General features: G+C 40.6%; 3 protein-coding genes across 4 annotated transcripts in view; 2 read left to right on the top strand and 1 right to left on the bottom strand.

Annotated features, from left to right (window-relative positions):
- Positions 1-567: 567 nt before the first annotated feature.
- On the bottom strand, positions 568-3968 carry mrpl47 (mitochondrial ribosomal protein L47; the record flags this gene model as incomplete). The annotated part of the gene is made up of 7 exons (XM_080724467.1): positions 568-795; positions 1207-1302; positions 2981-3111; positions 3201-3297; positions 3391-3451; positions 3558-3688; positions 3838-3968. The coding sequence occupies 7 exons, from the start codon at positions 3966-3968 to the stop codon at positions 687-689; spliced, it is 756 nt and encodes a 251-aa protein (XP_080580593.1). The 3' UTR covers positions 568-686.
- A 593-nt stretch (positions 3969-4561) lies between these two features.
- LOC308282843 (NADH dehydrogenase [ubiquinone] 1 beta subcomplex subunit 5, mitochondrial-like) lies at positions 4562-8537 on the top strand. The gene is made up of 6 exons (XM_080723229.1): positions 4562-4695; positions 5590-5672; positions 6246-6312; positions 6493-6554; positions 7212-7318; positions 8331-8537. Exons 1-6 carry the CDS (start codon positions 4578-4580, stop codon positions 8449-8451), a joined length of 558 nt encoding a protein of 185 aa, XP_080579355.1. The 5' UTR covers positions 4562-4577; the 3' UTR covers positions 8452-8537.
- A 1332-nt stretch (positions 8538-9869) lies between these two features.
- usp13 (ubiquitin specific peptidase 13) overlaps positions 9870-16225 on the top strand; it is a gene marked incomplete at its 5' end in the record, with an annotated part of 43886 nt that continues 37530 nt past the window's right edge. For both annotated transcript variants that reach the window (XM_080725876.1, XM_080725877.1), the window contains 2 exons: positions 9870-9980; positions 13985-14110. In XM_080725876.1, coding sequence (XP_080582002.1) covers positions 9870-9980; positions 13985-14110 — 237 coding nt within the window. The remainder of the gene's footprint in view (positions 9981-13984; positions 14111-16225) is intronic.

Genomic DNA, 16225 nt, shown 5'->3' on the forward strand with positions numbered 1-16225 from the left:
TGTCAGAACAAAGTAACTTTTATGCTTGAACTAAAACAACTCAGTCTGACATGATATATTTAAATAGCTCAGGGGTAGAGGGGTAGCTCAGGGGCGGCATAGCTCAGGGGTAGAGAAACCGTTATTAGAGCACGAAGGGTTCCCGAAGGGTTCCCAGTTCGAATCCGGGCTCCCCCTGAGTTAATGTCGAAGGGTCCTTGGGCAAGACTCTGAACCCCACATTGCTCCCGGTGAGCCGGTTGGTGCCTTGCATGGTTTCCTCCGCCACCGGTGTATGAATGTGTGCGTGAATGGGTGAATGTAATGCACAATCTCTGTAAAGCGCTTTGGATAAAAGCGCTATATAAATGCACCATTTACCATTTTTTTACCATTTTAAATATTTTAATTTTAAGTTACAATACAGATGACATTTCAGCATGGTAAACATTTATCCAGTGGAAACAATTGACTTTGTACTAATCTTTTTGTTACTCCTTGAATGGTGATTGAGTAAGATAACCAACCACAGTTACCTTAAGGCCATCTTAAAAAATGTATATACAGGAAAAAATACCAGTACTGCTTTTGTGTTGCAAACTGCAAAGCTGTGATTTATTATAAAAAAAAAAAAGAAAAGAAAACTCACTTGAACCAATGAAACTGGTGAATTAAGACGAGGATGGGAATAAGATTATTTATATGGCTCATGAAGAAACCTTCATGAGAGGAAACTTGTTCTTGAGTACAGCCATTTTTTTCCTTTCGTGGTTGATCTTCCTGGCCCTCGCCCGAAGACTTTTTTCTATACGGAGCCTGCAAAACAAAGTGATGCATTATGACAAGCCTACTTTACGCACAGATGTTGCTTAACAAAAATAGATGATAGTTGCGGTGCAACATGTTGTGAAAATGTATATTTGATCTTTTCAAACAAACGTAAAAGTTCTCAGACTTAAGGAGTTTTCAGACCCCTGGACAAATGAGGACCATGTTTTTAACTTCCTTCTGAGGAAAAGAAATGTGCCCAACATCACAGGTCAAGTCCTCTGGGTCCGCATCAATATGCCGACGGGCCGGTATGCCGACACTAACCCTAATCCGTGACGAGTAACTAACCTGCCGATGCTACTCGCCTCGGAACAACGGACCGGCGGAACAATGAGCGGACCCCAAGTCCTCTTAGTATGTAAAAACTTAACACAAATGATGAGTGTAACATCTTACTTAATGTGTGGCTCAACGAATTGCGGCGTGAAGAAGACCCTCTTCTTGTATCTCCTGTTCATGTACCAAGGAATTGCATGCGCTCTGAATTTGTACCTATGGAAAAAGGAAATAACTTAAATGAATAATCATTGCAACATCTGCTTTTGGATGCACAGGTCATTGGAAATTTTGGTAAATTACAATAATGAAATATTCATCTATACTGACATGCCTAAATAAATACCAGGTTGAAAGTGGTTAAAGACATAGTGAAATCAGAAGTAAGTTTTTCACACTTTTAGAGCATATCTGTAGTGATAATATGGCCATACTTAACAGTAGATGGCAAAAAAGGTGAAAGAATCCTGTGTTTGAGTATTATAATAACAAGACAATTACAGCCCCTAAACAAAAACATCATGCGTGATGACATACGTTAACTCTACTTAATATTTCACGAGGTCAGGATGATTGACAGGTGTCTGTGTCAATCAACTTCTCCCCACGAGCCGCTGGTTCACGTGGCTACCCCCTTCCCCCGCCTCCCCGTTCGTCCTCGCCGCACAGCCGAGCCAGTGTGTTGCACTGGCTTACCTCTGGTTCAGCAAATGACAAGCCGCGGCCGACATCTCATCTCCTATGAACACAAATTTGTTTCCGTAGCCGCCGCCTTGTCAGTCTATGGGAGCGACCACAGATATAAAAAGCTAGATGCCTTGTTCTCATCTGAAGTTCATTGGAGCGATGTGCAACAGTTGTAGTCCGGAACGCTGCCAGTCAAGTGACTACTGGCAAATCACAGTGCGACTTTACCGGGGCTTATCCAAGGACTACAATTCAATTCAACAGAGCCAGTTCCGATGTTGCGCGGCTCAGCTGTTCTTACAGGCTGCGTACGTAAAGACCCGCCCCCACCTGCCTCTGATTGGTCTAGAAACTTCCCTTTGTGTGACGCATGTGGAAGCGATTCCCTTGGTCCCCCGATGCACATGCCCCAGAGCCGAAGGGAGCGACACTGTGACACTGAGCGTCGCTCGTCAGCCTCCCCGTCTTTACATATTAATGTCTTTAATGAGTTATGATCCGCCTACTTTTTGACCGTCGAATCACATTCCTCCCAGCGCTATGTCCTGCCTTCCTGGACCGTTTCACTAGGAACTGCGTCACCATAAGGAAGTGGAGAACTTCCATTGCAGTCCGTCTTTAAGGTTAAATCATGGAAATGATGATATAAGCTCAAACTAAATGTGAATGAATTTAAACACAATCATGTAAACACCCCACATTTGGCTGATGATAGTACTTTGGAATCTAAAACTCGCAAAAATGTATAGATTAAGGAGAATTGTATGACCCAGTGAAAGCCTATAGGGTCTGGGAGTTCAGGCATGAATGCAAAGCTGTAGTCAAATACAGTGCTGTGAAAAAGTCACACCGACTATTAAAAACATAAATATATACAATGGTGAACGATATAGTTATCAACTTATCATGCCTGGAGGGAATGGCGCTAAAATGATAATTTAAGCTCCAGGAATGTTCTGTTTCCCCTCATGTGTTGCATTGCAATGCATTGGCTATTGCTGAAATATTTACAATTGCCTATATATTGCCCACATGCCCAAAATAGGGATAGATTATTAATTGATTATTTTATTAAATTAAACCTAACCCTAACCCATTTCTTTTTAATAATTGATTAAATAAATGTGTTTAATTAACTGTCGCACCCCTACAGTCGAGTCCTGCATATCTTATCTTGTATGTGATGTGCAACTGACAGACAACTCACCAGTTGACATATCCAAATACATCTCTCCTCCACCCTCCTGGCTGGGCTTTCTCTTGACCCGTCTGTAATAAACGGAGAGCCGTCTCTCTTTCCATCACCACTGACTCCAGCCTAGCCATTGACCGCTCAATCTATGGAAAAGGACAAAAAATTACCCCCTTTAGCGTAATTCACAATCTCCAAAATAAAGCTGTTGAGGATGAATCAAAGTTTCACCAACCTTCTTTAGTCGTTCTGGACTGGGCATTGCAATTCTCTGCCGTTTTGACTCCTGCTCAATGGTGAGGAGCATGTTTTTCTCTTTCATGAGTACATACCTGAATTAAAATGCAAGTTACACATTGGCCTACAATCAACATAGTTCGATAATGTACTCATACAGTATTAGCAGTGTAATTCACAGCACCTACCACAGTTTATGCAAGTCTTCATTGCTTTTTGTCCTCAGTTGCTTGGCATCCCACGGTGCACCTACAACCATTTTAATAAACCAGAGCAAACTATTATAATTTCATTCATTAAAAGCTTTTTGTCCTGCAGTATCCGAATAGACATGAAGCTTGGGATATCCTCTCACCTGATTTTACTGTGTTCTCTCCCCAGTTCTCAGGTAAGTCGAAGAACTCCTCCAGTCCCCTTCTGCAGACGGTTGTGTGCAAGGGTCTACACTGACTGTACCAAGCAGGGGAGATGAGTGAAGACTTTTGGCTGGTGGGTTTGGAATGACAGATTGGGTTTAGAGGACATCACCCAAGGGCCATGACAACATGAATGAGCAGCACTAGACACAAAGTCACTACCTGACTGGTTTACTGTTTGTATTCATTATCGTGCCATATGACGCAACAGAATGTTACCTGTTTACATAGGAGTGGCATGTGGCCAACTTTTGAGCAGACTGTTGACTTGATGTCGCAGTGGAGATCCTAATAATGTTAGAAAAATGCTTACAGAGCGTCAAAACGCGTCCCGCCGAGGTCGTCGCCATCTTTGATTCTGACTGTCAGTGTTGTCCGTCCCACAATGCATTTCACCATAAGAAACTAAAGTATTATGTCCAATTGTGATATAATTATAAGAATGTAAATCAAATGTTAGAATGCTAAATCTAAATATTCAGTATGCTATTGATTAATGTAAAAAATATTTGTTAACTTTGTACAGTGAACTGCCTGAATCAAACAACTTGTTCACTGTTCATATGTGAGCAGCTAGAGCTCGCCTAGACGCCTACTACTCTGCTACTACTGTGTATCCGGTCATTTCTTTTCCGCCCACACTTACCATTAAAATGTGTACGCATACAGACCACTACCGTATCCGCTCTACAACGGATATGCAAACTGTAAAGTGAATTGATCCTTGATCTCAGTGTAACAGATAGTTTGCTAATATCAACATAAAATTAGAAACATACATATTCAGCATGATATTGACTGATATATATTTTTAAAAAACGACCATGACTAATATATATATATATATATATATATATATATATATTTTTTTTTTTTATCTTAAAAAATATAATACATCCTAGCTTCACACACACGTTAACCAATCAGAAGTCCTGTTGGAGCATCGGTTCTCAGTAGTAATGGTGGGCATGAGTGTTCTCCGGTCTGCTGCTGCCTTTGCAGCCAGACTGAATCCTCTCAAACATGGAAACAACACGGTGAATTTGCTGTCCAGGACCATTCCGCGGACAGACAAAGGTAATGGACACAGGGACAGCATTCATAGTGAGAGGTTTTGTCTTCGTGGTGGTTATCTGCCTCCATGACCTTGTGTTGGCTCGTTAGCTTGTTGCTAATGATAGCTTTGTTGCTTTCAAGTGTCAACACCACAATTGAGTGGGAATAGTACTTCAGTGTGTGATGATGCTATTTCTACCTATTCTCCATCCGTTAGTAGCATTTCTATTTGTGGGTGTTCATTGAATACAGCTTTATTACATTTAATTAGATGGTCAAAGTCCATACAGTGGTCAGTCAGATAATGTAAAGTAGGGTAGGCTTTTAGGACCCCAATTGAAACAAGACAGGCTTTCTTGGGTTATACTTTTAGCATCCCTTTGTATAAATCTTATCGATGTTGTCATTTTCAGTCTACGTGATGTCAACATCGATAAAATAAATCTACGATTGTCTATTCTAATGCCTCATTCACACTACAGATATATAGTTGAACGTTTAGCTTGGTAATTCAATGTAATCTCAATGGAAACCAGCTTTAAAGCTTTCAAAGCTTTGCTTGGAGCGTCTCCTGTATCTTTAAAGCTGGTTTCCATTGAGATTACATTGAATTACCAAGCTAAACGTTCAACTATATATCTGTAGTGTGAATGAGGCATAAGGCTATATGAATACGTACATCTGTTCTTTTTTTTTTTTTTTGCTACTGTCATTAATAAAGTATTCAATCAAAAGCTATTATGTAAAATAGTCTTGTGAAATAATCACCAGGGACCACTCTTTTGCAGACCAGTCAGTGTCTAATTTATAAACTTTCCAAAGATTTTCATAAAATGTAATTTGCATGTATATTGTTAATAGTATAATTGCATGCATGTATAATCCATTCATTCATTATTTTTTATTTTTTTGCAGTTGCTGTCCGCTGGGGTCATGGAAAGAAAATGTTTGTGGTCAAACCCAGTGACTTCTATGACCGACGGTTTCTCCACTTATTGGTGAGCAGTTGAGTTGAGGAGCTGTTCAGTTGTTACAACTTACAAAACAACATGAACCAATGACTGAATTTGTCCATGCATGCTTGACATCTAAGTACCGTCCTTCTGACTGTCTGGCTATATTGGATGGAAACATTGTACTGTAGCTTAAAACAGTGGTTCTCAAAGAGGGGTCCAGGGACCCAGAGGGAGTTAAAGAAATAAGTTAAACCACTTTAACCCTATGTTGTACTTTGGCTTTTCAAAAAATACATCTGCCATTTTTGAAAAGTTTTAATCATTTTGACATAATCTTCACTTATGGGGGTCCCTGGCACAACATATGTTCAGGGCCTGTGCCCTAATACATATCTATTTGGGGTCCTTGAAATAAAAATGTTTGCAAACCACTGGATTAAATTAAGGAAAGGCCAGACTGTATAGCATTTAATTTTATTATGAACAAATTACTCAATTACAGTTGTACAGTTGAATTTGTATTATTGTTGATCATGCAACATGTACCTTAGTGTTCATGTACTATAGATATATGTTAGATAATGAAAAGAGAATTTTCTTCCCTACTCTTCTCAGAGATATTACATTCTTTTGACTGGGATTCCAGTGGCAGCCCTTGTCACGTTTGTGAATATGTTCATCGGTAAGCATCTCCTTATTATGTCTAGGTGTGTGTGTGTGTGTGTGTGTGTGTGTGTGTGTGTGTGTGTGTGTGTGTGTGTGTGTGTGTGTGTGTGTGTGTGTGTGTGTGTGTGTGTGTGTGAGAGACACGTGTGTGTTGATTTTACTGAAATTTGGAGTGCAACTGTGTTTTTTTTTTAAGGTGAGGCAGAAATGGCTGAAATCCCAGAAGGCTATGAACCAGAACATTGGGAGTACTATAAGGTATGGTTTCATTCATAAATTATGTTTCACCTCTCTGAAGTATGGCCAAGACTTTAACGACTTTTAACGTGGTGGCATGTCATAGGCAAAAGTTTTTAAACATTTTCAAAAATTGTTAAAATTGCAGATTTGCAATCTCACCGTATTGTGTCACAAACAATGCATTGTGAGATTGTAGGTCAGATATGATGACATATAAATGGTTAAGTGGCATTTGACACTATACTTAAATGCTGTGAACATTCCCTTCATAGCGAAGTGCATTCTCTAAAACCATATTTTACACACTTTACAGTTACACAGTTATAATATTGTAATGGTGCGTTCAAACCTGAAGTTATTTCTTTTTTCTAGTCACTTCTATGGCCTCACTTCGTGCAGGTCCGCGTTGGTAAAAAAGAAAAAAGTTTGAATGCAAACTTAGAAATAATTCCACTGAATGTATTTTATGGAGGCTGCTTGCTACAGTATATCATTTTAAAATTATGTTGAACCTTGTGTTGTATAGCTAGCTACCTTATTGTCTCTTGCCTCTGTGCTCTGTGAGTGAAAAACTCTTTTTAAGTAGTGATAGTAGTCACTACTTCATACTACTTCGATAGTAGTTTGCTGTTATTTAACATTTTACTTTTTGTCTGCTTTCCCCTATGATTGTAGCACCCTATCACCAGATGGATTTCACGAAACATTTACGATACCCCTGTCAAAGACTATGAGAAGATGATGGCAGCTATCCACATTGAGCAGGAGAAGGGAGAGATGCGGTAAGTATTATTACCACCACATTCTTTATAGGGAAAGGGAGAGGGTGATAATATCTAGGTATTCTGATTAGAAGTAATCTGATTTGAAAATTTCAAAAATAATTACATGGCTGATTCACATCTTTATAAAAACAAATCTGCTTAAAAATTATTTTCAAACATCAAAACAAATAAAAGAAAACGCCCTATCCGCATCCTTAGACGCCATGTTATTTAGACAGCATATACTGTTTGTCCAGTCCAAGGATGTATATGTTACAGTATGTTTGGGTAACTCAGGACGGTAAGAGTAAGAGCGCTTGTTTTGTCGTTCACCACACACTAATCACCACCAGATGGCGACGACAGCCCATAGACAGCCATTCACTAGTGCAGGCGCTGACGTCACTCGTTTGCGACTCTCTTTCTTTATTTACTAGCCTAGCTGGGCGGTGTTTAGCCATTAGCTTAGCCATTAGCTTACTATGAGCGTTTATCGTGGGCTTGCCCAGGCCTTACGGCCTGGGCATAAATATAACGATTGCATTCACCACGGCTTCGTAACTCGCGCGGCCGGCGCTCGGGGGCGAAGAGCAGGACCAAGGTCCGCTGGCCTTCGCGCCGCTTGCAATGTCGTGGACAATCGAGCGGCTCCGCCTGGAGGACGTTGTTGTGGGCGACCGCTTGTTCCGCCCCGTGCTGCACGGCGAGTGCTCCGTTTCTCGACCGTACTGTTTCTCTAACAAACCGTGACATATATACTATAGATCACGGTTTCCCAAACGGTGGGTTGGGACCTATGTCTGGGTCGCGGATCAAATAGTTATAGGTCGCGAGTAAATGACACCCTTTTTTTCTTGTTTTCCTATGCTTAGTTCCTTGTTTTTATTTAAAAAGACTTTAAAAAGGTTTAATCAATTAAAAACCAATTGTCATTATAATTTTTTTCACAGATTTAAACGTATTTACACTGCTGCAGGTGGCATTTTAGACAGATGCTAAGTTTAAGCATGTGTGTTTGTGTAATCAACAGATTGCAACAACTTGAGGTACGTCGACACATGAGGACCAAGGGAGATGGGCCGTGGTTCCATGTGGAGACCCTGGACAAGAATATGATTGACAACAGTCACAAATCAACACCAGACAATTAAACAAAACCACCCTACTGTCAATACGTCATTGTGAGGAATCTCACTGCTGTAAATTATTTCGATATTGCATAAATAAAGTATATGTATCTTGATATTGTGTCTCGCTGGATTTTTACTAATTGGTTGAAAGGTTATTGTAATGGGATTTGCAGGTGGCGCTGGGTTAAATTTCCTGTCCACCACCGTGGAGTCAAGGGGTTTGAATCATAGATGTAAAAACCTAGATACCTCATTCGCCGCTGCAGTTCATTGGAGCGACCTGTATCGCGGCTGCCATCCCAGGGAAGGCACGCTGCCACTCAAAGTGACTTCTGGCCCATCGCCCCCTTTTCCGGGACTTGTCAGAATCTACGGTTCGAATAAACGAACAACCAGAGGGCATACATTGTGCTCAGTACCTATATCCCGAACGCACTCTGGGTTATGAAAAGACCCGTCCACGCTTGCCCCAGAGCCCGGAGGAGGCGTCTACCCTTTTATGTCTATGGTTTGACTTTGAATCCTCTATGGTGCCGGCTTCCATGAACACAATTGGCTGTGTTTGTGGGACGGAAGCCAGATGGAGGGATGATTTTTTTCACTGCACCCATCATTGGGGGGTGTTGAAGGACGAGGAGTAGTGTTACTCCACAGGTGCTACAGTACATCCTCCTGGTGGGAGATCCTCTGGTGGGTGGGAGAAAGGGGGAAATAATTGTTGTAATGAATAGGAACGTCCACAATAGGGCAGACTTGAGCAGAGTCGAGTCGTCTATGAACACATTTGTTGGCAAAAACAGATTTTGATACTGGGCATTGGGCAAGGAAAAGTATATTGATGTGCCAATCATGTCCCAACCACTACAATTATGAAGACAAAGAACTGGTCACCCAGCAGTGGAAACAATTCTACAATGTAGATATTCTGTTCATTTACATATTACTATATACATTATAATGTAATACAGTATTTGTATTTTTTCATATAAAATGTATAATTTCAAATGTTCAATTAGCAGTATTGATAGCTGAAGCTAACATGAAGCTCTTTTTTTTCCACTCATGTTGTGGGAGGTGTAATGATTGTGTGGGTGGCTTTATGAATCATCCTGGGTGCGTGGTGGGAGGGGCCCCACGCATGCATCTAGTAAAATTACACAATGCGCATCAAAGAGTAAGCACCGTTTTCGCATGCAAGACGAAGGTATTCTTAAAAACAGAAATCACACTTTATTTTATTAATTTTTTGCTACTACGGGGTAACCCGGGGTTGCGAGTACCCCCCCATGCAATATTTGTTTTTTCAGCGTCACATCCCCCGGGCCGTCGCTGGAGGAATGTCGGGACAGAGTGCTTTAAAAATAGCATCCTCTGCCCTGACTGCCCCGCTGCTCTGGTGACTCCCGGAGCATTGTGGTGCGAGGAGCAGGAATGTGAAGATGGCTGCAGACCTAGGAGAGCTGCTGGTCCCCTACATGCCCACCATCAGAGTCCCCAGGACGGGAGACAGGGTTTTCAAGAGCGAATGTGCCTTTTCCTTCGATTCTCCCGTAAGTGCCCTCCTCATTCCCCCCCTCCTCGTCCGATAATTATGGTTGTTGGGGAATAATAATGTGTCTACTCATCCCACCAGTGTGACTCCTGCGTGCACTAACAGTAACACGTGAAGCTCTATGTGTGTCAGTGTGGCGTGCGTGCGTGTGTTTTCTTCAACCTGAGCGCGGGTCTGCTGGAAATAAATAATTAAATAGTTGTTTACATCCCAGAGAGGCAGTATGATGGGGTTTCCTTTGTGGAGAGGCCTCCATTCAGTTAATTAACACCATAATAATAACACCACCTGCGTGGGCTGAGGGCTCACACTCCTATCTTGTCCATTCTGGTTGATGTGTTTATAACCTCCTTCGATCCCTACCTGAAATGCTGACTGGTTGTTTCTGAGAAATCCACACATGGCTTTTATTCTGTTATCTGTGAAATTATAGCTAATAATAATATAACAATAATATATATTTTTTTTTTGTTTTTTACGTATGTGGGCTTTCCAGACACAGACATAATAGATCGATTGGACCGTTATTGACAGGCAGCTTTGAATTTGTAGGCCTTCTCTTATAAAAAACGACTGAATTGTTTGATATGGAAAAGGTGTTCTTATCGTAGGGTAATCACTAGAAACAAGACAGTCACTGTTCTAGCTTTACATTTAGTGGATATTTCTTTTAAATCGTTGGCTAAAGCAGCTTAGTGCACTGGAAAACAGTTTACATTATGACAATTTCACAACTGAAACCAATTTTAAAGGTGACTCAGCTGCCTGGAGTTCATCATGTCGCTCTGAGGACTGGTTTATTTTTATCCCAGTGCTGTTGAAGCTCGTATGTCACCCTGAGCCACTTGAAAGTTTCACAGTTGTATATGGCCTATATACCCATATTGCAGATATAAGTTGGGTATGTTCTGTCAGAAAAGTGATTTAATAACTTTGGGGCTTGACAAATTCATCCCTCTTTATGAGCAGCCTAGCTCAGGGGTCTTCAACAGGGGGTTCGGGACCCCTAGCAGAGTTACTACAGGGGGTCCTCCAAATTTTTGAGCAATAGAAACATGTTTTCTTCTTTTTTTATATTAACCACTTGAACTCTAGTGTCCTTTTATTCAGAGAACTTTAGCCAAAAAATAGCAGAACTACAAGCTCACAACACCTCGCAGCTTGTAGATCGGCTATTTTCGGCAAAGAGCTTTGGTGTAGAGAGGTATTGACGGTCCAAGTGGTTAAATATCTGAAAACACAAATTGACATGAATCCAAAATACACTGATGATTGTGCTGTCAAACGATGAAACTATATGGTATCTGTTGTGGGGCTCCCTGCTTCATCTCTCTCTCAGCTAAGGGGTCCTTGGCCTGAAAACGTTGAACCTGAAGCATCATTTGTGTCTGTTTGTTGTTGTTGCAGGCTGTGTTTTTTGAAGTCTCATAAGTGTTACAACAGTGTAAACACTGGTATCCTGTAACAACAGTCCTTGTGAGGTGATCTGAATAGGCCAAATACGACACCTGCAGGCTTATATTAGGAAAAATGTTTACCACTAACCAGTTTTCAGGTTGTAAACTGGAGCAAAACCTCTTGTCCACAATCACAAAATAAATGGGTTCTTTGCCTGCATCGGCACATTTCCCGCAAACTAAGTTGAGGATATGATGTCATTATTTGAAATTACTGACTAATCATGTTCACTACTAGATACAAGAAGATGCAACTTGTGATTTTGTGCCAAAAGAATGAGTGAACTTATTGGCTTTTTTAAGTGGAATCTTGTCTAATTGCAGTCTTTTTATCTTGTCAAACTGCCAGGATGCAGTCTAGTGGTTGATACAGTGAATCTCAAGTACAGGCAATTGCTGCTCATGCTGCACATTCTGGGCATATGATAACATGTAATATGTGTTTATGTTCAAAGAAACATAAGACACAAAGCCATATAAGTAAATACCTTTGGACTTACCCCAGATCATCATTGTAGACCCCCTAGTTTGAGACAAATATCTTTTTAACCGTTCCGGAATAATACAATGGAGTGTTCCTTCAAAATCATTTCTGTTGTGCCATACTTGCTACTCAGCCTCAGATTCTCAGCCTCAGTGTTGTTTTTGACAGCAAATATTGATTTCGTTTTAGTCATAGTCTTTTGAATAAAATGTCTTTTAGTTTTAGTCATAATTTAGTCACCTGAAAAGTTTTAGTTTTAGTCTAATTTTAGTCGACTAAATATCATAAGTTTTTAGGCGACTAAATCTACAATTGATTTAATCTATTTAATCTACTAAAACTATAGTATTTTGGCAGGCCTTGATGACATTGTAATAGCTGATTTTACACTTGGTTGCGTGCTGAAAATAGCCGATCTACAAGCTCACAACGCGTCGGCGTCGCGCTGCGACACGTTGTGAGCTTGTAGATCTGCTATTTTCAGCACACAACACCTGAGAGCAACCAAACTCTCTTCTCCACTAGTCCCTCCCTAACGTTTTAGTCTAGTTTTTATTTTGTTGACGAAATTGTCAATATATTTAGTCTTAGTTTTAGTAATCACAGCTTCAAGCATCCATTTGTCCCTCCCAAACAAAGCTGAATCAGTCTGTCCCCAATCTGGCTAGCCATCGTCAAAGAAAAGGTCCTTTTCACTTTTAACTGGAGCTCAGTTGTAACTGGAGCTCAGTTCTTGAGAGACTGGTCATTCCCTAACATGCAGGGCCGGGTGGCAAAATCAAATATCACAATGTTTCTGTAGGGCTATCTTCCATAGTCATGGGAATTTGTCGACTCATTTTTTAGTCGTAGCTTAGATTTAATTGGCAAATGTGTAAAATTGTTTATCGATACAATCTTCCGGAGACCTGCCTTTTCAGGTTGTTGAGGTTGAAAATCAAACATTGTAATGATAGATTTTTACAATGGCTACTGGCTATTGTTCCATAGACTGGTATAATTAAAATGTTGTATCTAGAGTTTACAAGGTAGGTGCTCATCATTTTTCAAGAAATAATTAATTAAACGTGGGAAAAAAGCATAAAAAAACTTCAATCAATTAGCAGAGTCTTGGTTGACTAAGCCAAACTGACCAATAGCACTTTAACAAGAATACCTCAATAATGTAATGTGACCAGGGCAGGAATTTCAGGGAGGCCGTGAAGGCCATGGCCGTCGATGACCCTCACTTTGGCCTAAAAGAATGACATGCCCTGAGGCCCAGTGGCCTTCCTGCTCCTGACTGTACCACTCTCTCCTCTGTCTCTTTCTTGTCAATGTAGACACCATTGTCTCTTTCTTGTCAATATGTAGACACCAGTGTCTCTTTCTTGTCATGTACACCCAAGTGTCTTTTATTGAGATTCTGAATTCTTAACTCCTATGAGTCCCCATTTTTAAACCAATCCAGTGACTTTGATTGGTGCATACTGGTAAATACCATCATTTATTTATTTCACTGCAGATAATCTACAGTACATATTACATTTAAAATCATCCTTAACCCTTCAATTCAATGAATACTTTCAATGGACTAAAATCTTGTTTTATTTTATGGCATTTGTGCCCTCAAAAAATGGACAACACTAGGCCAAGTGGCCGTGCCCCTAAAATGGCGAAATTCCATGATATTATGTGACATCATTTCTGGGATGAGTATTGGGTGTTTTCAGAAAATATTTGTAATAGATATAATAATGACTGAACAGGTAGAAGCAATTGTTGATTATTTTCCTCTAATAATTGTCTATTCCTCTAATAATTGTCTGTTAAGTTCCAAAAAGTTCATCACTTACGGTAATTGTAATGTAGCTCTTACCATCAGGTAATTATATTTAAGCTACTCTATATCATATTGACATTAAACCCCCCATGATGTCTCATCATGATATTGAGAAAGATACATATATCGACCAGTTGTAATAAGCTTAGTAAATGTTTGTTAAAGGGTATTCCTGTGTCATGTTTACTTTTGTAAACTCAGGTTCAAGACATTAAATCGTGTTTGTTTATTTCCTGCAGGAGTCTGAGGGAGGCCTGTATGTGTGCTTGAACACATTCTTGGGCTTTGGAAGGGAACATGTGGAGAGACATTACCGCAAAACAGGACAGAGTGTGTACATGCACCTCAAACGACATGTCAAACAAGTAAGGTTTGTGTGTGTGTGTGTGTGTGTGTGTGTGTGTGTGTGTGTGTGTGTGTGTGTGTGTGTGTGTGTGTGTGTGTGTGTGTGTGTGTGTGTGTGTGTGCGCGCGTGCGCACACGCACGTCCGTGCATGTGTGCGAACTGCATTGAATTTGAGGTAACATGATATCTTTGCCTCTCCAGTCACAACTCCAGGGTGCTCTTTCAGGCCACTGGCTCTGTGATCAACCCACCCACTACTAGTCGGGCACCAAGAGACATCCTCTGAAAGGTGCTTGGTGTCCCATGCTCCCTGCTCTGCTACCCAATGGAGATTTCTATGGCAACCCTGGATGAAACTAGGGGTGCAACAGTTAATCAAACTAGTCGATTAAAACAAATATTGATCATTTTTAATTGATTAATCAATGAATAATCGATTCCTATTTCGGCAGCAAACATTTCAAAAAAGTAAAAAATAAATAAATGAAAGAATAATTTATAGGTTGTAGTACCGGTAAGACTCCCTAATCGGTAGATAAGCGACCGTCAGGTTGCATACACAAACTTTAGAAGGCAATCGTAGCCAATCAGGAGGGAATAGGTATTGCAGATAATTGGCCCAAATGTTTTATCTATGATAAATTGCTCTCTGTACACTGTCTGGTTTGCTTCCTTCCAGCCTTTACAGTGCATTGTTTCAACCACTATCTACGCTCGACCCCTGCTTTAAAATACATTTAAACTAATTAATAAGCCTCCATTTTAAACATAATTTTAGAAAACTAGAACTGCTCGGGAACGACGCAATTTAGAAATGAAAGCCCCACTCGTTGTCAGAGCACCCGTTGTATCAGTCTGATGTCAGTACTATGACGTCATATCGATCAGGGTACATGTATGGGGATTTGTGGATTCATACGGTAGTTATTTTTGAGCGGTGCTCCTGGAACAGGAGCTATAGCTGTCCGGTCGAAAACTGTGGGGGAAAAACGTGTTAAAACAAAGTTTGTTTTACGCCATGGTCCCATTGGATAAGCTTTGCAGGACGCATTGTGATTGGCTAGTGGGACGCTTGATGAAATTAACCCATAAATACCACCCCTCACTTCACACTACGTGTAAAACATTTCCGGGCTCTGTCTGGGCTCTGAAGAGTGACCTACATCTGGCCTAAATTCTGACAAATGTCTCAAAGTTTGTTTTCACATCACGTATGTCCCGCCTCATCCCAAATTAGCCAAATTTAGCAGGACGCAAAATTAACTCATGAATACATCGGGCCTATAGATATGACCTACATCTTGTCACAAACAGCTGAAGCGTGGCCTACATTTGGCCTATAGCACTGCTTACTTCACACTAGGTGTGATTTTTGTCACGCTGATCGGTGCCCGAGATTAGATGTTTACACACAGACAGATTAGATGCTTACACACAGACAGACAAACAAACAAACAGGCACACGAACAAAGAGAGGCGAAAACAGAGTCTGCGGTAGTATTTATTATTACAATGTATGATATGAAAAAGTAATAGTGAGTATAAAATCTGATGCTTTTGTGATGTTAGTAAATGCCTTTAGTTCATATAAATAAGTGTCAAAGTGACAGGGTAATCCTCATCCAATCCTCATTCATTTGGCTCACAGAAAGAGGCCCTTTAAGTGTTTAGCAACACATAATCACTTTGATAGAGGAGAGCCCCGATAGCTTCGATAGAGGAGATAGCTCTAAGGAGGGGGACTGCCCCATAGGTCCAACTCCTGTTGGGTCGAACATAGCGTCGGCAGGTTAGATAATCACCCACGAGTGTCGGCAGGTTAGATAATCACCCGCGTCACGGTTACTGAGGTTAGGGTTAGGGTTGGGTTTAGGCATTGTTTTACTGAGGTTAGGGTTAGGGTTAAGGTTAGGTTTTGGTGGTCGATCCAAAGGGTGTTCGACCTAATGACATGTTACCCCAAGGAGATGGATTATAATCTGATTAAATGCTGACTATAACAATACTTGCCCTTTACTTGTCTAACAAAACTATATTTTATTTGTTTGTAAATAAATTACACCACACTAAGGACAACAAATCCGTAAACCAGAAAACACCTCAAGTTATCGGTGAAAAACAAAGACGGCCATAG

Source organism: Nannobrachium achirus, assembly GCF_963921795.1.
Source record: "Nannobrachium achirus genome assembly, chromosome: 1".
NCBI classification, from domain to species: Eukaryota; Metazoa; Chordata; class Actinopteri; order Myctophiformes; family Myctophidae; genus Nannobrachium; species Nannobrachium achirus.

Bases quoted from the DNA above. Each gene is read 5' to 3' on its own strand.
- LOC308282843 (XM_080723229.1), top strand. From the start codon at position 4,578: ATGGTGGGCATGAGTGTTCTCCGGTCTGCTGCTGCCTTTGCAGCCAGA. The intron at 5,673-6,245 runs GTGAGCAGTTGA...TACTCTTCTCAG, and splicing joins GACGGTTTCTCCACTTATTG to AGATATTACATTCTTTTGAC. The intron at 6,555-7,211 runs GTATGGTTTCAT...CTATGATTGTAG, and splicing joins AACATTGGGAGTACTATAAG to CACCCTATCACCAGATGGAT.